Here is a 27,051-nt window from a genome sequence, read left to right on the forward strand (position 1 = left end):
AAAACATTAATGATGCTAAAATCTGTACATCTGTATATAAAGCCTGTATCTTTACACAACGTGCAGTAATGTGTACTGTATATAAGCCTGCAGCTCCTTCTTATCTTTCTGAGCTGTTGTCTAAGTATACTCCAGCCTGAACCATGAGATCCAGCACTCAGCTTTTAACCACTCCAAGAACAAAGCTAAAAACCAGAGGGGACAGAGCATTTGCTGTGGCGGGCCCCAGACTTTGAAACAGTTTGCCTCTGATCTTGTCAGATCTGCACAAACTTTGGAGCATTTTAAATCATTATTAAAAACACACTTTTATGGACTGGCTTTTAGCACAGGTTGACTTGGATGTTTAATTTCTCTAAAACTGTTTTATTTTCTCTTAACTAGTTTGATGGGTTTTTTTTTTTGGTTGTTGTCTGCTTGTACAGACCTTGTGGGCAGCACAAACTGTTGTAAATGTGCTATATAAATAAACTTGACCTTGACCTGTACCCTCACACAAGGTGCAGTAATATACACTGTATATAAGTCTGTACCCTCACACAGAGTGGAGTAACATCTGATTCTATTTAATGTCATTTGCAGCAATGCTTTACATGCACTTTAACTGTTCTGCTAAAGAATAAGCACATTGGAAATTAATACTCAACTATAAATGACATTAAACACTTTATTTACAAATTAATAAAATACATGTGTTGGTGGTGCAAGAAAGCAGGAGATCATCAAGGGTTCCCTCCATGATAATCTACAACAGGGGAGAAATAAAGACATGTTAAAATAAGTGTCTAGTAAAAAGACTTCATGATGTTACTATGCAGTTTCTCACACACACAGGCAGGCAGGCAGGCACGCACACAAGATTTTAAAGAATGCAAGCTTTTAGTAATGATTTACTTTTAGTGTACAATTATTTGCTTTTAAGGAATGCTGCAGAATTTGGCCCTATCTACCACATTTGTTAACACACATGTCCATGAAGAGACAGACGCGTGTGTCTGTGGAAACTATTACACTGTGGGGGAAAAAAAAAAAAAAAAAACAGACAAGCACACATTATAAGGAGTATAAACACATATTTAATGATGATCACAGAATAGATAGAACTCAAACTAAAGCCCCTTTTCTTGACTGCTACATACATTGTGTAAGCACACAGCTAACTACCCAGAAGCTCTCCAGCTATGATAAAAACCACTACATTATACAGCAGGATACATTATATGGCACCCGGGAACTCTAATAAACTGCATACAACAAATCATCCATCTGTAACATTAACCCATAAGAAAATCGCTCTTTGAGGGACAACATGGGTGGCTCTTAAAAGAGCCGTTGTGTTGATGAAGGCGGCGATGACGCGCTTTACTTGGAGCTGGTGTACTTAGTCACGGCCTTGGTGCCCTCGGACACGGCGTGCTTGGCCAACTCACCGGGCAGCAACAGGCGCACGGCGGTCTGGATCTCCCTGGAAGTGATGGTGGAGCGTTTGTTGTAGTGAGCCAGACGCGAGGACTCGCCGGCAATGCGCTCGAAAATGTCGTTGACGAACGAATTCATGATTCCCATCGCCTTGGACGAAATGCCGGTGTCGGGATGAACCTGCTTCAAGACTTTGTACACGTAGATAGCGTAGCTCTCCTTCCTGGACTTTCTGCGCTTCTTACCTCCTTTACCGGCGGTCTTAGTCACGGCTTTCTTCGAGCCCTTCTTGGGCGCGGTCTTGGCTGGCTCGGGCATGGTGCTGCTACCTCTCGATGAGACTGAAAGTAGAATAAACAGCTCCGCCTCGAGGGCCCTCTATGTACAGACTACATTGTAATTAAGCACAAGCCAGAAACGGATTTAGATTGGTCTATATTCAAAAACGCTACACGTGAGGGACCGCCTACCACACCACTCTTTTCCTGCTACTCCTCCCCCCTCAGCTTCGCTTTGTGAGCCTTCCCGCCGTTTTAGAGTCGCAGGTTAATTTATTATTTTTACCATAATAATTTCATCCAAAAATTAAGTAGATCGCGCGTTCAACCACCAGAAAAGATCAGATAAACATGATTTGTATATAAACGTTATCTTTTAAAAGAGTCTACATTTATAAGTAGAGTGTGTACCACATAAACTTAAAATACTTTGCTCATTTTTCTTTTGGTGTTTTAAATGCATTCGAAGGCTTTTAAAAACGGTTTTCTAATCATTCCTACAGGCTGAAGACTCCAACACATCGTCTGCCGACTAACAACGTAGACCGATTTACTTTAAATGCCTAACTGATAAACCTCTTTTCTGATCCAGACCGCCTCATACAGACGTTTTATATAAATATCATGCAGCTTTTAAACAGTGTTTACTACACTGTCAGTACTTCACTTTTACACACACCAAGAAACAAAAACTCTTTTGCTGGAGATGTGGGTGGCTCTTAAAAGAGCCGTTGCGTTGTTAGCTGTTGGAGCGTTTAACCGCCGAAGCCGTACAGGGTGCGTCCCTGGCGTTTTAGAGCGTACACCACATCCATGGCGGTGACGGTCTTTCTCTTAGCATGCTCGGTGTAGGTGACAGCATCGCGGATGACGTTCTCCAGAAACACCTTAAGTACACCGCGAGTCTCCTCGTAGATCAGGCCAGAAATACGCTTTACTCCGCCACGGCGCGCCAGACGGCGAATAGCGGGCTTGGTGATTCCCTGGATGTTATCGCGGAGAACTTTACGGTGACGCTTTGCGCCTCCCTTCCCGAGTCCTTTCCCGCCTTTGCCTCTTCCAGACATCGTATTGGTTGAGTGAGATTCAACGATTGAATGAAATCCAGAGTGCAGCTATCACGGATTTATTCGCCTCCAGAGGACCTACTTGAGACCAGGCAAGGGGGCGGGACTAATACTACCCGTCGAGTAATACATTATTTTTAATACGTTTTCTCCGGTAATGATGGTGCAAGCAGAAGTAAATCCCCCCCCCCCCCCCCCCCCCCCCCCCCATAAAAAATATATAAAATGAGCGATTATATTTTATACCAAATAAATCATACATCATTAATGTAAGGGTAAACACTGCCATAGACCAAAGAAACAAAACAGTAATAATAATAATAACATTAAAAACAAGCCTCATCACAGCAGAATTATTATGCAACTGTACACATAACACAAAATTTAGCATTTGACTAAATACAACTTAAATAACTTACTGATAACTTTACTCTCAAGATAGAACTCTTGAGAGTAAAGTTATCAGTAAGTTATTTAAGTTGTATTTAGGTCCAAAAGCAAGGACTCGAGAATCAAATCAAAGCCGTATCTCTTAATATCTAAAGAATGAAACAAAGACACTAAATGAATCTTAAGTACTGACGAATTAAATTGTGGGGATAAATTTCGTGAAACACAATATATACATCCTACTTTGTGAATTCCATGTTTTGAGCCAAGGGGATTGGCTGTTTCAAATTCGTCATAATAAAGCTGAATTTGTAAAGAATCTGAGCATCGAGAGAACAGTGGGTGAGTTTTACAATCCATCTCTGAAGTCTTTGCATAAATTTGGAATCGATGCAATGCCTGCTTTGGTCATATTACAAATCTCTGGGTTTCTAAACATAAATTTTAAACTCTCTAAAACAGGAATGTAAATAAATGTATCATTTACAGGCACCATAAGTAGCCATTCCTTTGTCCCATCTACTATCATACCTAACACCTAAAACTATTTCAACGGGTTCAACAATTCCCCATTTTTCAATAAAGTGTATCTATTTCTTTTAGTCTCTGTATTGAAAGAAGCAAATGGGTTTTTAAAATCATTTAAACAGTGTTCTATTTCTGACTTTAAAGTATCGTTCACAGGAAAAGCAGAGAGAACTCTGTGCTGAATCTCAGGGTGTATCTCGGTTACCAATTCCTCTAAATCACAAACAAGTGATGATACTACATTGGTGGAAGCACCACTTCCTTGTAGTTTTGCAACAATATCTGCACACATGTTTTTTACATGACCTGGTGAAAAACTAGACCCACTGTTCTCCAGATTCTCAGTATCTAATACAGACTCATCAACTTCATACAGTACATGGTGTTCATACATAAGTACATGGTGTCTCAGTCGGATAAAAGGCATGCTTAATGTGAAATTAGTGACTAACTAGATGCATATAATGCTTTGCATTTAAAACAAGGTGGCATTTTCAGGTGCTTTACAAAGACGATCAGCAGCACTGATTTTGGCAGCTCTCTTGCCTCCCGGTTGAGCTGGAAGGAGATGAATGAGCAAAAGCAGAGTTGCCAAGTCACTATTCTATTTTGACACTAACAAAGATGAATTAATGAATTAGCCTTAACCCATCATATAAATTTGTTGCTACATAAGTCTAAAAAATACTATAATCTTATCACATACAATAAAGTAATAGTATACGGAAATACAACTAACTGCAATGGTCTTTATCGATTGTCTGTTTTCTTGCTGATGAGATGAAAGAACGGAATGTATTTCTCTGTGTGCAACATTAATGATAAGTACTTAAATGAGTTAAACCTGTGCTTTGCTTTCTGAGTAACACGTTCTGCATTTACATTATCTGCTAGGAAAACTCTGGTGCAAATGACCATTCTTCCCATGTTTGATTATGGTGATGTTATTAATAGATCAGCATTCAAAGGCCTGCTTCAAAAGCCTGATGTTCTCTACCACTCTTCCATCTGGTTTATAACAAACACTCCGTACAAAACTCATCACTGTACCCTGTATTCTTCTCTCAACTGGTCTTCATTGTATACCCGCCGCAAAATCCATTCGTATATGGTCATTTACAAAACTCTCCTCGGTTTTACCCCTCCTTACTTACAAGAATTGTTACACTCTTTTTCTTCTGGGTATAACACTCGATCTGCTAACCTGATTCTGCTGACAGTTCCTAAGGCTTCTTCTGTATTTGGCCTGTCGTCTTTTCAGAACGCTGCTGCTAGAGATTGGAATGACCTGCAAAAAACATTAAAACTGGACAATCTCATTCCTAAGTCTGTTTTTTAATCTCGGATCTCAGCTCACTTTAAAGACGCGTGTAGCTTTTATTTAGACTAACTTCTCCTATTCATTGCTTCTCCACTGTTCACATTGCTCGTACTGTATATGTCTATGTATGTGTGTGGATGTGTATGTGTGTATATGTGTATATGTGTATATATATATATATATATATATATATATAGGCTCAAACCCGTTACAGACACCAAATCCCAAGCCCAAACCCCATTTAAATTAAATTAACAAATATTGTAAGTAAACAACAATAGCCCAATTTAGAAATTCTTTCCGAGGTTGCGTTATGTGCAGAGCGCCGGGAGATTTCCTGAAGCTCAAATCTCCAAAAACTACACTTTTACACAATAACATTACACATAACAATAATATTTCAAACATTTTGCAGGCTGCCGTTTGGAGATATCAGAAAATAAAGAAAAAAAACAGTTGTTGGGTCAAAATAACCCAACCAGGTAGAGAACACATGGCCTGGTCACCAGCTCCAAGTGCGTCACCGCACAGTAGGTGTAATAGTAGAAGTTGAAGGGTTTTGACGATCCTTCATTGGTTTATATTGATTTGTATATATTGAGTTCTGTGATTTCATGCTGTTTAAGGAAGCATAAGTCTTTGATAACCTACATATAATACAACTTGAAAGCAGTGCCCCGTGCGTTTAGATAAAATTATTTTTTAATGATATCAAAAAGTTAATCAAGAATGTCAATCAAGTTGATGAGATTTATTTAGTATTTATGACGACAAACGCCATTGTCATACTTAAATAGTTTATTAACATGCTTAGACACACATACTGTCAAACAACATGGCATTCAGAAGGGCACAGACAAATTAATAATGTGGTTTAATTACTTTAGCATACTTAAGGCTTGAGATCAGAAAAGAAATGTAATTTTATATATATATATCAGACAATACAGTATCAAAACCAGTTAATGTGAAGCTAAACGTTTATATTTGCATTAAAAAAGTAAAACAAAAACCTGGATTGTGCACAGATAATTTACATGTACACAAGCATTCTACCAAAAGTTGCAATAATGATCTAATGTACATGTTTTGGCCAAAAAGATGTAGACACACTTAAGGACAAGTGAAACTTGCATGAATAGCTTTGTATTAAGTTTGCTCTTATATTTTGCTAAATGAATTATAAAATTTTTCCTCTCTTGCACATGATTATTTTACATTAAATCAAAAAGTCATCTGCAGTACTCTGGTATTCTGAAGACCACATACAAAACTTTTACCACAGCCACACTTAACCCTAAGTTCACAACTAACTTGAGAATTCCTGAATAACTCATTTATAATAAATGTATTGTCGTATATTAAGTGTTATGATAAAATGTGTGATTAGTTTTTGAGTGTAATCATTATGCATATGAAGATTTGTTCAAACCCAACCCCATAATTTAAGAATAGAGAAACATGCCGACTTTTCTGAAACAATGAAGTGGCTCTGAAAAGAGCCTTTGTGAAGATTAGACGGAGTTGTGGCTTAAGCGCGCTCTCCGCGAATACGGCGGGCCAGCTGAATGTCCTTGGGCATGATTGTCACTCTCTTGGCGTGAATAGCGCAAAGGTTGGTGTCTTCGAACAGACCGACGAGATAGGCCTCGCTCGCCTCCTGCAGGGCCATGACAGCCGAGCTCTGAAAGCGCAGGTCGGTCTTAAAATCCTGAGCGATTTCTCTCACCAGGCGCTGGAACGGCAGCTTACGGATGAGCAGCTCGGTAGACTTCTGATAACGGCGAATCTCCCTCAGAGCCACAGTGCCGGGCCTATAACGATGAGGCTTCTTAACACCGCCGGTAGCCGGCGCGCTCTTACGGGCAGCCTTAGTGGCGAGCTGCTTCCTAGGCGCCTTACCACCGGTGGATTTACGCGCAGTCTGCTTGGTTCTTGCCATCGCTTATGAGTTGTCTGTACTTCTTCAAAAGAAAAACACAATGAGTGACGCGAGAGAACGCGGCCTATTTACAGCCTAGCGCTCGGCTGCGCTGATTGGGTGCCTTGAAAGCGCCGCCTGTCATTGGTTCCAACGCGTAACGTGATGAGGCTTCACTTTTATTGGCTCCTCTTCTCTCACCGACTTGGTTTGAAACTCTATTATATTTATGCAAATCCCTAGCGAGCTGCTTGCGTTTTAAAACAAAAATTATTAAATGTCATGCACATTTCCTTTTTTACCGTAGTTTTACTTTTTATTCTTATTCTAAAAGCCCCAAGGGGGTTTAGTCGTTATAGTTCCCAAATGATTTACAGTATTTAATCTTGACATGTATTCATTTCATACTAGTCTTCAAAATAAACATGTCTGCTCAAAATATTACTGTCTGCCAATCTCAACTCTCACATGGGCAAGTATATAGTGTCCTCCTGACTGGAGAATATAGGTTCCACTCTTAAATAAAATTCCGATCTTATATTCTTAATCTTGCTTAATCAGATAGAACATTCACGTATTTAACTAAAACAATTTAATTAACTGAATTAATACTGCGGAAATACTGTTGCTAGTGATTACACACACAAGAGAATCTCCCAACAAACATTTCTCATTTTTCAGGTAACCTCTTATTGCAAAATAATTATAATTCCTATTCATTCACGTGTTACAACATTGTGAACTGATCAGAGAGAAAAAAAAAAAAGCACTTTTTAAGGAAAAATGGGTGGCTCTTAAAAGAGCCTTTGGATACTGACAAACGCAGCAGTACGTGAAATTATTTAGTCTTGGCCGCCTTCTCGGTCTTCTTGGGCAGAAGCACAGCCTGGATATTAGGCAGCACACCACCCTGAGCGATGGTCACTCCGCCGAGCAGTTTGTTCAGCTCCTCATCGTTACGCACGGCGAGCTGCAGGTGCCGGGGAATGATACGGGTCTTCTTGTTGTCGCGAGCAGCGTTACCAGCCAACTCCAGAATCTCAGCAGTCAGATACTCCAGCACAGCGGCCAAATAGACCGGAGCGCCGGCACCAACACGCTCAGCGTAGTTCCCTTTACGGAGGAGCCTGTGAACACGGCCCACGGGGAACTGCAGTCCAGCTCGGGATGAGCGAGTCTTGGCCTTAGCGCGGGCCTTTCCGCCGGTTTTGCCTCTTCCAGACATGATTCACTGTGTTCAAACAGAAAATGTCAGCGGTCATTCTCTAGCGCGCTCCAATATAGTGTAAACTGCTGCATCCTCATTGGCTACAATCGTTGTGACAACCCAGCCAATCACTAACACGCCATTGAATTCCGACTTCTCCCTAATCCCGCCCCCTGAGTTTCGGTTTATGAGTTTTGATGCTCTTATTTTGTACGCATCATTCAAAAAACATTTATACTTCTGGTTTACATATGCATGCATTTCAATATACTTTTTACATGACTAGCCTGAAGTGTATACCTAAAAATCCTAAAATCATAGGATTCCTTCGACGCTTAATTACATTGTTAGTTTTGATGCTTTTATTTTACACGCATTATTAAAAACCTCGCATACTCCCGGTTTACATGCATGCATTTCAACGTACTCTTACATGACTAGACTGTTTGACAAAAAAAAGTGGATTATTGCCCATTAAACGACAAAGTGGATGGCTCTTAAAAGAGCCGTTTAGGAGGAAAATATGAAAGAAATAAACTTAACATGTTTACTTCTTTTTAGGAGCTGCCTTTTTCGCCTTGGGCGCTTTAGGCTTGGCAGCCTTGGATGCTTTGGGCTTGGCAGTCTTGGGTTTCACTGCCTTCGCCTTCTTGGGGCTCTTCGCTGCCTTTTTAGGTGTCGCCGGCTTTTTCGCCTTCTTGGGGCTCTTGGTGGCGACGGGTTTCTTCGCTTTCTTAGGAGACTTCTTAGCGGCGGCAGGTTTCTTGGCCGCTACCTTCTTGGGCTTCTTCGCCGCAGCGGGCTTTTTGGCGGCCGGTTTCTTCGCTTTGGGTACGGTTTTCTTGGCCTCGGTCTGCTTCTTGTTCAGCTTGAAAGAGCCAGACGCGCCGGTGCCTTTGGTCTGAACCAAGACCGCTTTTTTCACCAGATTGTTGACGGCAAGCTTGACGCGGGAATTGTTCTTCTCCACATCGTATCCACCGGCAGTCAGAGCTTTCTTCAGGGCAGCGAGAGAGATGCCATTCCTCTCCTTGGACGCAGAAACCGCTTTGACGATCAGCTCGCCGACGCTAGGCCCGGCTTTCTTTGGCCGCGAAGCTGCTTTCTTCTTGGGCGCTTTGGCCGGCGCGGCGGCGGGCGCGGGAGCCACTTCTGCCATCTCTCAGGGATCTAGGTAGAATAAACAAGTGTAACGCTGAGCGCGCTGCAAAACACTGGAACCTCCCTCCCCTATGATCTTAAAGCACACATGAGAGCGGTGTAGACTCAACCAGGCAGCCGCTGAATGACTGCGCTTCCGTCACACGATAGCGAGTGTGTTTTCTCCGGACATTTCTTTGCAAATATCCGAGTCCTGACAGCAGATCTCAAGCGTTCAAGCACACAATTAGTAAGAAAGGCCTTTCCTCTTTGTTCCGAGGCCCGACACGGTCAGCTAGACAGCCGCACTCTCGCGCAGTAGCCATAAAAGTGCCCGGCGCGCCTGCTGCTTGACCCGGCGGACTGCGCATTTCGCGCATGTCGTGTGTAAAAACCGGACAAAAACAGGTCGCACCGCTGTAAGAACTCTGGTCCGAACTGAAGGCGAGTCCTGTCAGTGAGCTCGATGTGTGAGCACTGGCCGAGCGCTGTGTGTAGGATATGAAACGGAGCTTGTTTTGGCCTGTGTAAAGCACAGCTCAGGAAGACAGGTTGAGAGAGCGAGTGTATGTGAGTGTGTGTCAGGTGTGGGAGCAGGTTTTGTTTATTTGTTTGTTTGCTAGCACCCATCTAAGAAATGTCCCTTACTATTCCATTCTATGATCACATGGTGGACCTTCAGTTATTGTGTGATTCACTGTTGCACGTGAACGTGTACTGTTTATCACATATTTTTTAATTTCTTGTTGTCATATTAAGCTTGACATCAAACTACAATCACAATAAAAAAATAAAAAATAAACGTGTGAACACGTAATGTACTTACAGTGTTATTCTTTCCAATGAGGATGATGGTGGTGATGTCACTGATTATATCAACCAATTTCTCACAGTTTCCCCAAATGACAGGATGGACATCAGTTTTAGGGACATGTACAAAATGTTTAATTTTTTTTTATAAAAAAAAGCAGTATAAAAATTCCTATTTAAGGATTTGCTGAGAAAGATAAGAACATAAAGTTATCTCCTGGACAACTGAAAAGTGAGCAGTCTTCCCCATGATTATGGTCGAGTATACTGAACTAGACAGAGAGAGACAGAGAGACACACACTGTATTTGAGATGAAATATTTGATTTATTGTAGATTCATTACAACTGAAGTGAAATATTTTCTTTTTCCCTTTGACGTTTATGAAAATTAAAAAATCAGAGTATACCTTTTTAAATAAAAAATAAATTCATACAATATTCTTCTTTCTTTCATTCACATTGTTACAACGACTTATTATACTTCCAATTTTCGATTGTTGTGGCGGTTAGCTGGTGATAGTTTGTACCTACGCTCTGTTCTCTTTGTGTGTTGTTTTTATTTGACTGTGCTACGTGTTGGTTACTACTTCTGCGCCCAGTACGAGCTGTTGGACTTCTCTCCAATTAACGGTGTCGAGTTGAGGATAAGTATGCCCGAGGGTCTACACAAGCAGAGTGGGAATTTGTTTAGAAACACTAGTTAGCAGCGGGAGCTAGTATTTGTATTTATGTTTGGTTAGTTAGTGTATTTAGTGAGCATCCTACTCTCAGATTTTGTTTTCGTTTTGATTTCGTTTTTCGTGTTTGTTTTGTTGTGTTTTATTTATTTCTTTGCTTTAAGCTCTGCTCATGGCTCCCATCTTTGAATTTGCAGTTTAAATATTTATGTAAATATGATTTCCTTCTTCATCTGAACTTTTGGTTTCCACTGTCACTATGGAGCAATTGGGTTTAGTGTTATATTGTAATGCAACGTAGAATTAAGGCAGTTCTGAAGGCGAAAGGGGATCAAACACCGTATTAGTATGGTGTTCATAATAATCCTTTAGGTGAGTGTATATAGGAGGAAATATACCTTGAGCACACTGATCCTCACGTAAAAATTTTTGATATACTTGTTTGTTTGTTTTTTTCTTATGCTAACAGGAAAAGGCATGCCAAATCACTTTGCAGAACCTGGTGTAAACAAAGAATTCCATCAGAACTCTTACCACATTCACTTGGAGCTGCAGACCTTTACAGAGAGCATGTGAGATCTACACTGACAACATACTCCACATTTGGAGTTGATCCCTTTACAACAGAACAGGACAAACTAAGAACGGAGAATCATTTCCCTGAGAAATATCCAGACATTTCACATTAGTTTTATAGAGCAGTAAACAACGACTTTGCTCCATACAAAGAAGCCTTGCTTTATCGGAAAAACATAACTCAGAGCAATGCATAAACTGGTGCATTAGCAATTTACAGAACATACTGAGCAAAAATAATACATAGATGTAAGGGTTTACCTTTCTGTGAGCAGGGCTGGACTGGGACAAAAAATCGGCCCGGGCATTTTGACCAGAGACCGGCCCACTAGGTATTATTGGCAAAGCCATAAAGCCTTTGAATGAAAACAAACGCTGTTCTGACAGAGATGTACACTGTCCTGTTGGTATATATGTATCAATCTAATAAACTTAAACCCACACCATCCTCCCTATTCTGGTATTCTAAACAGTACTTAGCGGAAAACAAAAGACTGCTTGGTCGAGTTAACCTCCTGAACTATCTACAACACATGGTGGAAACCTGAAATTAAGACAGAGAAGACTAGAGGTGAGACATGATCATTAAATTCCAGATTTAGTGATATTTTCATAAACATTTTCAAAATTTATTTACCACATCAACAAACAGCATGGCAGCACAAAATATTTTTTTAAACATGGCAACTTTTAAAAAGTGAAAGGAGACAGAGAAAGAAAGTTGAGAAAGAATAACACTTAATTGAATTTTTAATGCCATTTTACACACAGTACATGGCACAAGAACTGACAACACAACAAAACACAGAGATCACGATCGCTGGAGTGTCATCCAGAGACCTGGGCTGCCACAACCAGCTAAAACGTAACACAAATGCACAGAAATCAATTATTTTTCTACAATAATTAAATAGATTCAACATCTTTCTTCGACATAATTTCAGACTGCACAGATGGTAAGATTACTGGGCTTACAGAGACTTAATATTTTTAGACTTAATATTTACTATAAACGATAATGGATTTCTATACATTTAACATCAAATGACCACTTTGGTTGTAAGATTCAGATAATTATTTAAAAGCTAGACATTTAAAATGAGAATAAGAAAGAAAAGTATTTCTATGTGCCCCCCTTTCCTTGTTAATGCCCTACCTGGCCCCCTGGCAAAACTTTGCTAGACCCGCCCCTGCACAGTTACCAGCTGTCAGCTATGTAGAAAAGGATCCTGGTGTTATTTGTCTCTCAGAAACAGTTCATAACTTCCCTTTAACTCATTCATGTCACCTAAAAGATAAACCTGTTTCTCCATCACCTGCTCAACTCTGATGATTCAATAAGGACATCTCCTGGTTTCACCTTTATGTTTCTCTCTCACATATCCAAACCGATCATGACTAGCAGCTTTTATGGCTGTGGCTCCAGCAAACAGCTGATAAACCGATCAGCTGATCAACAGGAGAAGGAGGGGGAGAGAATGAGAGAAGCCGAGGCAGCTGCGCAGCGTAAAGACACAGGATAACTCCAGCTTTGTGTTTTTTTTTTTGTTTGTTTGTTTGTTTTTTCATTCTAGCTAAAATACAGGACAAATCGCGTTCCTTTTCACCTTAATACGTAATGCGTAATATTTTCTCTGAATACGGGACGATTAAGTTTTTTTTTTTTTTTTATTGAATTTTTCAACAAAACAAAAGCAGTGGTACCGGTATCTCAACAACAGGCAAACATTTTTTAACACACTCTAATGGCTATGAATGCAAAGACAAAAATAAACACAATTAAAAATACAAGTTTGGGAAGGCATAGTCAATGGGGACCTTCAAGAAAGTTCCAGAGAGAGGACCAAATTCGCCAGAACACCTCAGATTTTTGATGCAAGTCGTAAGTTAATTTTTCCAGTGGTAAAAGTGTGGTCACCTGACTCAACCACATATTGATCGAAGGTATCTGAGCAGTTGACCATAGTAATAATATACATTTTTTGGCCAAATATATACAAAAATTCAATACACATTCTCTATCACAGTCAAGACACAGTTCCACTGTACAATTCAAGAGATATACTTTTGGGGACAAAGCAAATGACTTTCCAATTATTTTTTGAACAATTTTGTGAATCTCTTTCCAGTACATTTTGATTTTGTCACAATCCCAAAACACATGCATCACCGTGCCAATCTCCATGTTACATTTAAAGCATAGCTGAGAACAATTGGGAAACATTCTATGGAGGCGAACTGGAGTTAAATAAGTTCTGTGAATACATTTAAAGTTTTGTTCCTGAACCAAAATTGAAGCACTTTTGGGAAAGATATTTGAGCAGACAGATAGCCACTCCTCATCACTGAAAATAGACCCCAAGTCCTTTTCCCATGTCATCCTTAAGGAGTCAAGGGTCGAAGGACCAACATTGGACAGCAATGCATATAATTCAGAGATCTTTTTTTTAAGAGTACATGAAGAGAAAAGCTTTTTTTCTATTTCAGTAAGATCAAATCGTATATTACCATCTTTTAACTGCAACTCTAAAAAGTGTCGTATTTGAAGGAATTTATAAAAATCTTTACTGGGCAGACTGAATTCCTGTCTTAACTCCTGAAATGATCTCATTTGGCCATTATCAAATAAGTGACTTAATTCAGACACTCCTCTTGACCTCCAAGTCAAAAGGCCAATGCTCTGTATAGAAGTGGGAAAATCAAGATTAAGCGCAATTGGAGATTTAAGAGACAACTTGTCTAAAATGGATAAATATTTCTTAATATCCCTCCATACCAGAAGGGTGTTTGTTACAGTAAAAGTGGTTTCATCAAAACCGAAAATTTAAGTCTGGGTTTCTTATAATTCCAAATATACCTTGAAATTAAAGAATTAATCCTCTTAAAAAAATTTGTATCTAAGTAACATGGTAGATTTTGGAATAAGAAATTTAATCTTGGAAGGATGTTCATTTTTATGATATTTATCCTGCCGAAAAAAGAGTTTGGAAGAATCGACCAGTCTGATAAATTCTGATTGATTTTTGTAATCAAAGGAGAATAATTGGCTTTAAAGAGGTCTTCCAGATTAGGAGTGATATTAATTCCTAAATATTGAAATCCAGAAAGTGCTAAATGAAAGGGTGATTTAGAGATGGCCCCAGAGGGAGCATACATATACAGAGCTTGAGACTTATCCAGATTGATCTTGTATCCTGAATAATTACTGTATTTTTTAATTACTGTGAGAATCACGTCGGCAGAGGTGTCAGGGTATTTAAGATATAATAAAACATCATCTGCATATAGAGATATACGATGTTCCTCCAGACCTATTTTAATACCATGTATATTACCATTAGTTCTCACAGCAACCGCCAGTGGTTCGATAACCAAAGAGGATGACAAAGGAGAAAGAGGACAGCCTTGACGACAACCTCTGCTTACTGAGAATCTATTAGACAGTATTCTATTAGTGTTAACCTGAGCTATAGGATTAGAATATAGGCGTTTGACCAACGCAATAAAATTATTTCCTAACTTTATTTTCTCTAAAACTGCAAAAAGAAAAGGCCATTCCACCCTATCAAACGCCTTTTCAGCGTCTAAGGATACAATGAAGGCAGATTCCTTGGTAAAATTTAAGTGATCTATAATATTTAGAACTCTTTGAATATTGTCTGAGCCATACCTGGATTTCACAAAACCAGATTGGTCTGGGTTGACAATGATGGGTAAAACAATTTCAAGCCGTCGAGCCAGCGACTTGGTTATAATTTTATATCGGGCGATAAGATGAACAATTTGTTGGATCTTTATCCTTTTTCAGAAGCAGACTAATAATTGCTAGTGACCAAGATTCAGGTAGAGGATCCGTCTCAAAGAGATTATTTATCACCTGCATCAAAATAGGGCAAAGTTCAGGCCAGAACTGCTTATAAAACTCTATGGGAAACCCATCTGGGCCAGGAGCTTTACCGGATGGCATTGATTGAATGGCATCCCAAATTTCGTCCCTGGTGAAAGGGGCATTTAATGAGCACCTAGCATCATCAGAAATACTGGGAAGAGAAATCTCATTTAAATAATTATGTAAATCTTCATTTGATCCATGATATTCACCTGTATAAAGATTCCTATAGAAATCAGAAAAAGAAGTGTTGATGTCATGGGGATCAAAAGTAATATTGCCAGCAGATGTCCTAATTGTTTTTATAGTTCTTTCATTCTGCTCCTTTTTTAACTGATAGGCCAAGAGGCGACTGGGCTTATTACCAAACTCATAGTAACGCTGTTTAGTGTAAAGTAATAATTTATTGGTATGTTCTGTATAGTCTAGGTTAAGTTTGGCTCTAGCACTATTCAGTAAAATCCAATTATCTTGATTTGGCAACCGTTTATGTTGTTGTTGTACTTCAACTTCTAGTTCTCTCCTTTTCTGTATTTTAAGTTTTTTCCTTAAAGCTGCATAAGCAATGAGGTGACCCCGCAACGTAGCCTTGGCTGCGTCCCACTTTATCGCAGGAGAGACTGGTGAGTTCTGATTATCCTGCCAATACTGAATTATTTCCCGCCTAAAAAAAGAACAAAAACTATCATCACTTAAGAACGAAGTATCGAATTTCCAATAATTAGACCTCTGAACAGGTACACTAATGTCAATGACTAAATAAACCGGGCCATGATCAGATAACACAATAGGGCCAATGTTACAAGAACTCATATAGTGTATACAATCGGAGGGTATGAAAAAATAATCTAGTCTTGAATATGATTTATGGGGGTGAGAATAGAAAGTATAATCTCTATCTTTAGGATGCAGCTCCCTCCAAATATCCACTAGTCCTAAGTCTTTACAGGTGTTACGTAGAATATGTGAAGATTTGCAACTTATTGAAATCTGGGGTGAAGATTTATCCAGATTTCCGTCAAGTACACAGTTGAAATCACCTCCTAAAAAAACAATGTTTTTGCAGAGCTGATTAAACTTTAAAACTGCATGAGACATAAAACGAGGGCAATCCACATTTGGGGCATATACATTACCTATAGTGATATGTTTTCCATGAATTGAACCAGAGATCAACACAAATCTCCCTTCTGGATCATATTCAGCATGTTCAAGGATAAACGGGATGTTTTTATGAATGAGAATTGCAGTGCCCCTGCTATTTGATGTGAATGAAGAAAAGTATATTTGGCCAACCCAATCTCTTTTCAGCTTAATGTGTTCCTTATCTGATAAATGCGTTTCCTGTAATAGCGCTATAGATACGTTTTCTTTTTTAAGAAATGTTAAAAAAATTTTCCTCTTAATTACATGACCTATGCCTTTCACGTTCCATGTTACTAATTTAAATGAATTAACCATATTGAAAATCTAGACAAAATAAAGTCACAAAAATTATAATATACAAGGAAAAGAACGACACTTGTGCCAGTGCAAGATACCAAATATGAACAACAACAAATATGTACCACAAATAAAACGCAAAACAAACCTATAAAACCCTCCCCCAAAGACCCCATCCCCAAATGATGAGGCACAGATAGTATCAAAAAGTCACAGAACAACATAAGAGACCTAGCAACAAGTAACAACAGCACAATGAAACCACCAAGTTAAAGCTCCGTCATAACCCGCTCCGCTGATATCTCTAATGTAGGCAAATATTAGCAATGAATAACACCATTGGGAAAAAATATATAATAATAATAATAATAATGTAAGTAAAAATAAATACAAATAAAATAAAAATAACTAAATACCACTAAAATATACATAAATAATAGTAGGACGAATAAGAAGGTAACATTAAAGAAACATAACCAATAACTTACCCATCCACCACAAACGTAAAATGTATAAAATAACCAGAAGGTTACCTTCTGTGGTAGACAGCAGCATTCTGAATATTACCTTAGAAAATGCCCAACATACTTGTCCAATGGCATAATGAAAATATTCCACCGAAAGTTAAAGTGTATATTTCAGCCAAGAGTCAAATCTAGCTATCCAGAGAGTCCAAAAATGCCTTGGCTGAGTCCGGATCGTTGAACAGGCGGATCTTTCCATTATGCAGACATCTGAGCCGGGCCGGGTAGGCAAACCCTCGATACAAACCACGGGCAGCAAAAGCTTTCCCCACAGACCCGAACTCACGGCGTTTCTGCAGCACACCAGCTGACAAATCTGAATAGAATCGAAGCTCCGATCCATTATGCGTTATTTTCTTCTTCATGGCAGCTTTGGCCTGCAGTTGGTCCACCATCATCTTCAAGTTAGTCACCTGCCTTTCCGTAGTTGTCGCCGAATCCTCGGCAGATGAAATCCTCCGTTCGGCTTCATCCAGACGTGATTCAACGCCAGTGACTCTTTCAGAGAGAGCGGTAAACGAATTTTGAAGGCAAGAAACAGAGTTGGCAATACCCTCCAGATGACTTGTGATTCCATCCAGACGTGATCCATTAGCCCTTATTTCTGAGAGGATCAGTGACATGTCCATGTGCGGTTCAGCGGTGCTAACGTTAGCATCTGGCGAGGGCACATGAACAGTAGGCCTTTTCGCCTCCTTTTCTTTAGCCTTCTGCGAACACGTCGATGCAAAAATGGGAAAATCCTTATCAGAAGGTGTGTCTGACATGTTTATAGTCTGTTCAACGAAGTTAGGTAAAAATTCGGAGGAAAAAGCGTGAATTATTAACAAAAGTCAAGCGGAGCAAAAAACTTACGCAGCCATCTAACTCCGGGTCACGTGACTACCCCCGACGATTACGTTTTTTACGTTTGGCAACCCATACTAACTGACCTTATCAATAATTCACTTTCAGTAACATCATAGCACCAGCATAGAAACTTTGTCATTATGCTAACTAGTACACAGTAGGAGTTATTGTAACTGACTGTGAAAAGTTAGCAAGCACAACGAAAATAAGCTACACCTACTTGGTTTATAAGTTTTTTTATGGTTTTACTTGGTTTTACTTAGGCTACCTCAAGTTTAGTTCTGCCACTTGGACCGGCGGCCGCCTCGGGTCTCTCCTCCTCCTGCCGCCTCGGGTCTCTCCTCCTCCTGCCTCCCCTTTCCCTCTTCAACCTGCGGCTGCTTGCCTCCATCACTTGCTAGTTTTACTGAATTGGAAGCTCCACTATAGCCACCAAACAACTGTGATATTTTAGCACATTTGGCAGCATCTGCCTAAAGGGCTAGTTTCTTTTTGGCCCTAATTTTTTCGGCTCCTCCTGCTCCTTTGCATTTTTTGTTCTCCATTTTTGTTCAGCAATGATATGTGATTGCTGAGCCGTTGCAAGGGGGAGGGTGCATCTGACCTCCTCGGCTGTAATTGGTCCAGCCCAGAGTCGATCATGACTAATTGGCCAATCCGCCACCTTTAATGGTTTATAACGTTACAAAAAAAAAAAAAAAAAAAAAAACATCGGCGGCCGGCCCACAAAAGACGAAAATCACCATCGGCCCACCGGGCAAATGCCCGGTATGCCCTATGGCCAGTCCAGCCATGTCTGTGAGTAATCCAAACATTACTCTTCCATAAAAAAAGTTTTAAAAACTGAAAAAGCAGCAGCTAGACCTGCAACTTCTATTGCACTGTAGTTGACTTCTCTACATTTTGCACAGTGTGGAGAAGTCTCCTTCCACTGCTCCATACATGTCTTGCAGCCATTAACGCTTCTGCAACGGCATTGGCTCTTTCATAATATCTGCAAAAGTAACATGACAGAAGGCTGTTACGTTTAGAGAATATTTTCTTTTCTCCATGTCTACTTATATGCCGATACATGTTTGGTCATGCAGTTATCCCACATATTTATATTGATTTAAAAACATTTATCTATTAACTCAGTTTTATTGTAAGTGAAAGGTGAATAAATCAAGCCCTCTCTGCATTCAATATCCTAATTGAGGCTTCAGGTTTTTTTTTTTTTTGTTATTCGTCTTTGCTGGTCAGTGGTCTGTGGATAATATATACAGCGCTGTAAAAAGTATTTGCCCCATTTCTTATTCAAAAGGTCTGGCATTAATCAGGCCTGGATGTGGCCACTGCATATTACTGGCTCAACTCTACTCACAATTATGTTTTTTCTCATAGCAAAACCAACTGGAATCCTGCCATCACATGCAGCATCACTATGACTATCAATCTAGTAAGTGGATACCATCGATTATCTGCAGCAGAACCAGTAACACTTCGAGAAGTGTTGAGTCAAGTAGAGCTGGTACTATTTGATGGAAAGAGGGCTATAGTATCCCATGTTTGTACACACTTCTACAAACCACACAGCTAAATGCTTCCTTGATGGTCTGTAACTTAGGGGCAGTGAGAAAGACTCTCTGGGTAATGAAAAGATCAGTGAGCTCTTTGATTGCTGCTGTAACAGCTGGCAGATTTTGAGATTCCATCACCAACTCTTCTATTTTGTCACTGACTTCTCCCAAGCCAGCTGTATCGTCATCTTTACATCTGCCACAACAAAAAATGAGTTATCAGGTAAAAACTGTTTATGGGTAGTGACTAACAAAAAAATTACTGCATATTACAATTCCAAGACACATTCTACATTACATTTCTTCTTGAAACTGTAATTTTAAAGCATGTATGTTTTTGCAGTTTGTTGCACTGCAAAGTGATAATTTGAATGGATACCTCAATCTCTTCCTCTTTGTTCCCCGAAGGCTATTTAAGTCTTGTTCTGGTACAGCAAGAACTTTTCAAGCATTTTGTTTTTTAGTATTGTGACCCTAAGGATGACAAGAAAATGTATGTATTCAATTAAATTCAAATTGATTTGTATAGCGCTTTTAACGATTTACATCATCACAAAGCAGCTTTACACAATCAAAATAATTAAGTTTGTATGAAATGTGAATGTGTATGCGAGACTGAAAGTTCAGTATAAGAGGAGATGTGTAAGATTAAAGTCCATTTTGTTCCTGGAGGCTCAGGTGGACTGTGAGAAATTCCAGTCCTGAACTATTGAGCGACTGAAGTCACAGGTCCTCAGAGAACAGCTGTCTGCATCAGTCGAGGACAGGACCACCTTCATGGAAGAGTGGAACCAACTCAGTCACCACACGCATTTCAGGCAGACCACACGGGGCATCCATGTGATGAGATCTCCAACCAGAAGCAGGACTCCAGGATGAGTTAGAGAGGTCCAGCGGGCAGAGGTGGTCTGGATCACTGGAAGCTCAGGAGCGACATGTATAGCTCGACTGAGAGATAGGTAGAGGAACAAGGAGAGACGGAGAAATGGAGAAATACCAGGTAGGTATGGTCACAGTCGAACAATGTATAAGGTGAATTTATATTTAGTGCAGAGTGCAAGCAGAGACTCCGGCAGGACTAACTATGACATCATAACTAAAAAGGGAGAGCCAGAAGAAAACACAGACATGAGGGCTCCCTGAGATGTTAAGCAACCAATCACCTCACCGTCAACAAACCTGAGTGATCAATGAGAGTGGGGAAGACAGCATCTAAACATACCAGTTCAACTAATACTCTACGTCCATGAGTCCCCCAGATCTGCTCCTTTACCTAAGGCAAATCTATTTATAAAAACGCTTGGCTAAATAAATAGGTTTTTAGCCTGGACTTAAACACTGAGACTGTGTCTGAGTCCCGAACACTATTTGGAAGACTATTCCATAACTTTGGGGCTTTGTAAGAAAAAGCTCTGTAAAGTAATGTTGTTATTTAGAATAAACAAGTAATGGTACTGTAATTTAAACCCTGATACAAACAAACAAGGAACTTCCGTAATGTACTGAAAAAAAAAAAAAAAAAAAAGGTGAACTGTTCACAAGAAAATGCCTAAAACAAGGCTTAATTTTACATACACTTTATGTCACAGGTGTTACACCATATTTTTGTAACAACATATGTACTGTAACATTAATTTATTTAAATAAAGGCTTCTGTGACTCGCCTGTTGTACATTCTGACTCCAGAATGGCATTGCCCTGGGCATCTGTCAAAATTATAGGATTGTAATTGCCAATGGCATCTTGCACTTTTACTATTATTCCCTGAAGGGAAGCTTCACACTCCACTTAGCGTACCACCACCATTCTACTTGGAATCAATCTCCCACCACTCCCACCAGCCACCTCAGCAAGGTAAACTGATCTGAAAGACAAAACATGATTCCACAATTATTGCAATAGTAGTTTTATTCTTTCTAATTATGCACATAAGCTATCCATGTGTTGTCCTAGAGATTATTTATGGCCTCTTTTCGCTTTTTTTATTAACTAAATTACAAAAACATTGAAAAGAACAATTCTCCTACCTCTGAAATGTTTTGGTGGCAGTAGAGGATCCAGTAACCCACTGTGAAGCAGAACCAGCAGAAGCCGCTGCTGGTGTACGCATGAGTGCAAAGCGCTGGCTGTTAGGGCCTACTGTCTTCGCCATGGACCTCATAGTGACTCTTAGATGTAAGGTTTAATGTACAGAAAACACCAGAGAACACATTTGAATCATCAGTGAGGTAAACAGTATTGGCTGAAACCTGGTTGAGAAGGGGAATAAAAAAACATTGAATCATTTTACTCACCTAAAAGACATAATATTCAGCTGTCATGTCCTCGTCCCTAAATGACACTCTTTTATTATTTCTGAAAACTATCTAGTGGTCCATGTTTTGTGTCATCCAGGTGAATGTAGCAGCGCAAAGAAGACAACACATTGCCACAAATAAAAGAAGAGATACTTCCGGTTATAGAGAATGAAAATGCAGCTGTTTTTTTTTTTTTTTTTTTATTTCCAAGCTGTAGAACTTTCTTTATTCAAAGTATAAACGAGAAAAAAAAATCAAATCTAATTTTAAAAAGGTGTCTGACATTTTAAACTAAAAACAAATATAACTTCTTTTTTTTATATATATATAAAAAGAAACTACAAATACCATAAAGTACATGGCCCATTAGGGCTCATTATCCCCCTTTATGTGCACACCATTGTAAAATGGACATCAGGATACTCCTTTTTCATGTTATTATGAGAAATGTGAATGTCTGCCATTTTATTATGAGAATCATTCGTTATATGAATAAACCAGTTTTGAATAATCAAATAAACTACAATTTTTTTTTACTAGGTGCTGCTATGAAACCACTTTGAACGCGTTATAATAAAAATTATATTTAAAAAATATTTTAAATGACTTTTAAAAATTTCTACCACACACACGTTCAGTAGTTGCTCTTTAAGGGACAACATGGGTGGCTCTTAAAAGAGCCGTTGTGTTGATGAAGGCGGCGGTGACGCGCTTTACTTGGAGCTGGTGTACTTAGTCACAGCCTTGGTGCCCTCGGACACGGCGTGCTTGGCCAACTCACCGGGCAGCAACAGGCGCACGGCGGTCTGGATCTCCCTGGAAGTGATGGTGGAGCGTTTGTTGTAGTGAGCCAAACGAGAGGACTCACCGGCAATGCGCTCGAAAATGTCGTTAACGAACGAATTCATGATTCCCATCGCCTTGGACGAAATGCCGGTGTCGGGGTGAACCTGCTTCAGGACTTTGTACACGTAGATAGCGTAGCTCTCCTTCCTGGACTTTCTGCGCTTCTTACCTCCTTTGCCGGCCGTTTTAGTGACGGCTTTCTTCGAGCCCTTTTTGGGCGCGGTTTTCGCAGGCTCAGGCATGCTAGTACAGATTATCAACGATACTAAAAGACGTATAACCTATTTCGCCTCGCGGGCCTTCTATGTACAGGCTACATTGTAAATAAGCGCAAGGCAAGAAAGGATTTTGATTGGTCGACATTCTAAAACTCCTCATACTCTGTACCGCCCCATCACCCTACTCTCTTTTTGTTACCCCTCCCCCTTTAATTCGCTTTGTGTCTCTACCCGCCGTTTTAGAGTCGTGACATTTGGGACGTTGTGTGTACTTGTGGACGGCGTTTGCTTAAGTTCAAACTATATGTTTCTAGCAATCACTTATAGATCACTTGTATTTTTATTTAAAAAAATAAATAAATAAATAAAACGGAATATGATCTTATTTGGTACATTATATGCTGAACTACTTGAAAACTTTAGAAAATACGCTCTAGAATTCCCATTGACTAAAGTTTTTGTCCAGTGAAAAGGTTTTTTTTAAGAATTTAAAGACATAAAGACAATAAATAAAGCATTTAAAGACTTACATTTAAGGATACACTTTTCTTATAGATGCAAACATTTTAAAAGATGTCAAATGTTAATGATAATTTTCAAAAATGTATTTATATTACATTATCTGAGGGTTGAACATGTGCCCTTACACATTTCTTGAAAGTTATTGTGCATATGGTAAATACCCTTGCTTTTTTTTTCAATAAGAAAAAGAAAGGTGGCATTTCTAGATTGTGATTAGCTGAACAATGCAACATAACGTCTTCCGACTAACAATTATTCCAATTTCCAGGCGCTTATCGAGAAATCCAGGAACTAATTAGTGAAGTGCGTTTCGAGGTTTGTATTGTTTACGGCAACTGATGTCATGAATTATGTTTTTAGAGTCGCTGCGATTGGCGGTTCGAAGGAAGTGGTTCAAATCTTGCCCCCATGTATTGACAAATATAAAGCCCAAGCTCTAAATTGTGTTATATTTTGATCAATGTTCCAAAGTAGCACACACCACACACACATTATATATATATATATATATATATATTATGGCAAGCCGTTTAGGAAAATATTCATGAGAGAATTGAATGAAAACTCTATATATATTAAATGAAAAGTCTGAATATATTGAATGAAACTCGATATATATTGAATGGATTCTGAATATATTGAATGAAACTCGATATATATTGAATGGATTCTGAATATATTGAATGGATTCTGAATATATTGAATGAAACTCGATATATATTGAATGAAAGTCTGAATATATTGAATGGATTCTGAATATATTGAATGAAACTCGATATATATTGAATGAAAGTCTGAATATATTGAATGGATTCTGAATATATTGAATGAAACTCGATATATATTGAATGAAAGTTTGAATATATTGAATGGATTCTGAATATATTGAATGAAACTCGATATATATTGAATGGATTCTGAATATATTGAATGGATTCTGAATATATTGAATGAAACTCGATATATATTGAATGAAAGTCTGAATATATTGAATGGATTCTGAATATATTGAATGAAACTCGATATATATTGAATGAAAGTCTGAATATATTGAATGGATTCTGAATATATTGAATGAAACTCGATATATATTGAATGGAACTCGATATATATTGAATGGATTCTGAATATATTGAATGAAACTTGATATATATTGAATGGATTCTGAATATATTGAATGGATTCTGAATATATTGAATGAAACTTGATATATATTGAATGAAACGCGATATATATTGAATGGATTCTGAATATATTGAATGGAACTCGATATATATTGAATGAAACTCGATATATATTGAATGGATTCTGAATATATTGAATGAAACTTGATATATATTGAATGGATTCTGAATATATTGAATGGAACTCGATATATATTGAATGGAACGCGATATATATTGAATGGATTCTGAATATATTGAATGGAACTCGATATATATTGAATGAAACTCGATATATATTGAATGGATTCTGAATATATTGAATGGAACTCTATATATATTGAATGGATTCTGAATATATTGAATGGAACTCGATATATATTGAATGGATTCTGAATATATTGAATGAAACATGACGTCATCGAAACACAGCGCCACCTTTAGGAAGGATGAGTGAGTCCGCGAGAAACTTGGTTGCTGCGATTCTGAGAAGTGAAGAGATGGTCAACACGTTAGTGAGTGCGTGTACGGCCCAAAGTCCATTTCCTCCTCTTTTCCACGTCCGAGTACTTACACTAGTGTTGTATAAAGTGATGTTTGGTAGCGAAAGTGAAGACGGTTACACTCACTGATTCGTATTCAAGCCCAAAACAAAGGCAATCAAGCCGAAGCAGTTAAGAGTCCAGTTGATGTGCAAACAACAGAATTAGGCATAAGGCGAGCTCGTAGCAAAGAACATTCACAGAGGGCAAAATTAATTAGAGCAAGCCACAAAGAAACTGACCGCAATAGCCCACTTCACGACGAAACTCTGGGCTTAAATACAACGCAAATTAACTGGGAAAACCAAACGCAGCTGTGACACATTAGGGAGGAAAAAGTAATAACAACTCGTGGCGGGTTTAAACGTATTCGAATGTGGAAATCTGATATTGAGTGAGGCTTACGGCACCACTTTGGGCCGTACACCCACTCACTAACGTGTTGACCATCTCTTCATTTCTCAGAATCGCAGGAACCAAGTTTCTCGCGAACTCCTTCCTAAAGGTGGCGCTGTGTTTCGATGACGTCATGTTTCATTCAATATATTCAGAATCCATTCAATATATATCAAGTTTCATTCAATATATTCAGAATCCATTCAATATATTCAGAATCCATTCAATATATATCGCGTTTCATTCAATATATATCGAGTTCCATTCAATATATTCAGAATCCATTCAATATATATCGAGTTCCATTCAATATATATCGAGTTTCATTCAATATATTCAGAATCCATTCAATATATTCAGAATCCATTCAATATATTCAGACTTTTCAATCAATATATATGGAGTTTTCATTCAATTCTCTCATGAATATTTTCCTAAACGGCTTGCCATAATATATATATATATATATATATATATATATATATATATATATATATATATATATTAACGTGCTTGTTTGTAAATAGTGCAAAGTAGCAGACACATGTGTGTATATAACTGAAAAAGAAGAAAGAAGAAATGAACTAAATGACAAAAAAAGATTTGGTCACTTTGATGAACGAGATTCAAAGAACCACTAAAGTCACTAAGTTTATTCAAACTTCCCATCACTAATGTTTTAATCCCATGCCCAACGTAGGGCAAGACATCATTGAGAGGATCACAATACAGTACTGGTAAAAAGACTACGAACACATCTGCATATCTTATATTCTTTGTCAAGTAGAGGGGTTTGTGTGCAATGAAGCCTCGAAAAGTGAACCCTCTCATAAACCAATTGACTGGAAATTTTCAGAGCTTCAAACTTTATCGCACCAACACTATGGATACCTGACCAGTTCTCTTCATTGCTTCATACAAGATTATCATTGCGGGGAGTTGAAGGTATTTTGGGGTAATTTTTGCTTAAGTTCAAACCATATAATTTTCTTGGCCATTATGTGCGTTACACTATAACATATATAAGCTCTTTTGCTGGAGATGTGGGTGGCTCTTAAAAGAGCCGTTGTGTGTTCGCCGGTGGAGTGTTTAACCGCCGAAGCCGTACAGCGTGCGTCCCTGGCGTTTCAGAGCATACACCACATCCATGGCAGTGACGGTCTTTCTCTTAGCATGCTCGGTGTAAGTGACGGCGTCGCGAATCACGTTCTCCAAAAATACTTTAAGCACACCACGAGTCTCCTCGTAAATCAAGCCAGAAATACGTTTCACCCCGCCACGTCGCGCCAAACGCCGGATTGCTGGCTTGGTAATTCCCTGGATATTATCGCGAAGGACCTTCCGATGACGCTTTGCGCCTCCTTTGCCGAGTCCTTTTCCACCCTTGCCTCTTCCTGACATCGTACTGCTTTAGCGAAGTTAGACTGCTGAATGAAATCCACAGTGAAGAGATCACTCATTTTTATTT

General features: G+C 38.9%; 5 protein-coding genes across 6 annotated transcripts in view; 1 reads left to right on the top strand and 4 right to left on the bottom strand.

Annotated features, from left to right (window-relative positions):
* The window catches only part of LOC128516117 (zinc finger protein 850-like), a 196,696-nt gene that overhangs the window by 124,271 nt on the left and 45,374 nt on the right, over nucleotides 1-27,051 (top strand). The window lies entirely within an intron of this gene.
* On the bottom strand, nucleotides 1,172-1,748 carry LOC128516152 (histone H2B-like). Its single transcript, XM_053490460.1, has one exon. It carries the CDS (start codon nucleotides 1,735-1,737, stop codon nucleotides 1,363-1,365), a length of 375 nt encoding a protein of 124 aa, XP_053346435.1. The 5' UTR covers nucleotides 1,738-1,748; the 3' UTR covers nucleotides 1,172-1,362.
* On the bottom strand, nucleotides 2,409-26,984 carry LOC128516128 (histone H2A-like). Of its 2 annotated transcripts, XM_053490435.1 has the most exons (4): nucleotides 26,692-26,984; nucleotides 10,670-10,695; nucleotides 6,603-6,947; nucleotides 2,409-2,766 (listed from the first exon to the last, which is right to left on the bottom strand). In XM_053490435.1, the coding sequence occupies exons 1-4, from the start codon at nucleotides 26,982-26,984 to the stop codon at nucleotides 2,453-2,455; spliced, it is 978 nt and encodes a 325-aa protein (XP_053346410.1). In that variant the 3' UTR covers nucleotides 2,409-2,452. The 2 variants fall into 2 exon arrangements, with proteins under 2 accessions (XP_053346410.1, XP_053346412.1); XM_053490437.1 differs by lacking the exons at nucleotides 2,409-2,766; nucleotides 10,670-10,695; nucleotides 26,692-26,984 and adding an exon at nucleotides 7,781-8,149 and having other exon boundaries at nucleotides 5,949-6,861.
* On the bottom strand, nucleotides 8,679-9,290 carry LOC128516141 (histone H1-like). The gene has a single exon (XM_053490449.1). It carries the CDS (start codon nucleotides 9,288-9,290, stop codon nucleotides 8,679-8,681), a length of 612 nt encoding a protein of 203 aa, XP_053346424.1.
* LOC128516158 (histone H2B-like) lies at nucleotides 22,610-22,984 on the bottom strand. Its single transcript, XM_053490467.1, has one exon. It carries the CDS (start codon nucleotides 22,982-22,984, stop codon nucleotides 22,610-22,612), a length of 375 nt encoding a protein of 124 aa, XP_053346442.1.

The sequence above is a fragment of the Clarias gariepinus genome, chromosome 28 (genome assembly GCF_024256425.1).
Source record: "Clarias gariepinus isolate MV-2021 ecotype Netherlands chromosome 28, CGAR_prim_01v2, whole genome shotgun sequence".
Lineage (NCBI taxonomy): Eukaryota > Metazoa > Chordata > Actinopteri > Siluriformes > Clariidae > Clarias > Clarias gariepinus.

Coding starts and splice junctions, on each gene's coding strand:
- LOC128516128 (XM_053490435.1), bottom strand. CDS start 26,984: ATGTCAGGAAGAGGCAAGGGTGGAAAAGGACTCGGCAAAGGAGGCGCA. Junction 10,696..26,691: donor AAACGCCAGGGACGCACGCT/GTACGGCTTCGG, acceptor ATTGGAGAGAAG/TCCAACAGCTCGTACTGGGC. Junction 6,948..10,669: donor AGCTCGTACTGGGCGCAGAA/GTAGTAACCAAC, acceptor ACAACTCATAAG/CGATGGCAAGAACCAAGCAG.
- LOC128516152 (XM_053490460.1), bottom strand. CDS start 1,737: ATGCCCGAGCCAGCCAAGACCGCGCCCAAGAAGGGCTCGAAGAAAGCC.
- LOC128516158 (XM_053490467.1), bottom strand. CDS start 22,984: ATGCCTGAGCCTGCGAAAACCGCGCCCAAAAAGGGCTCGAAGAAAGCC.
- LOC128516141 (XM_053490449.1), bottom strand. CDS start 9,290: ATGGCAGAAGTGGCTCCCGCGCCCGCCGCCGCGCCGGCCAAAGCGCCC.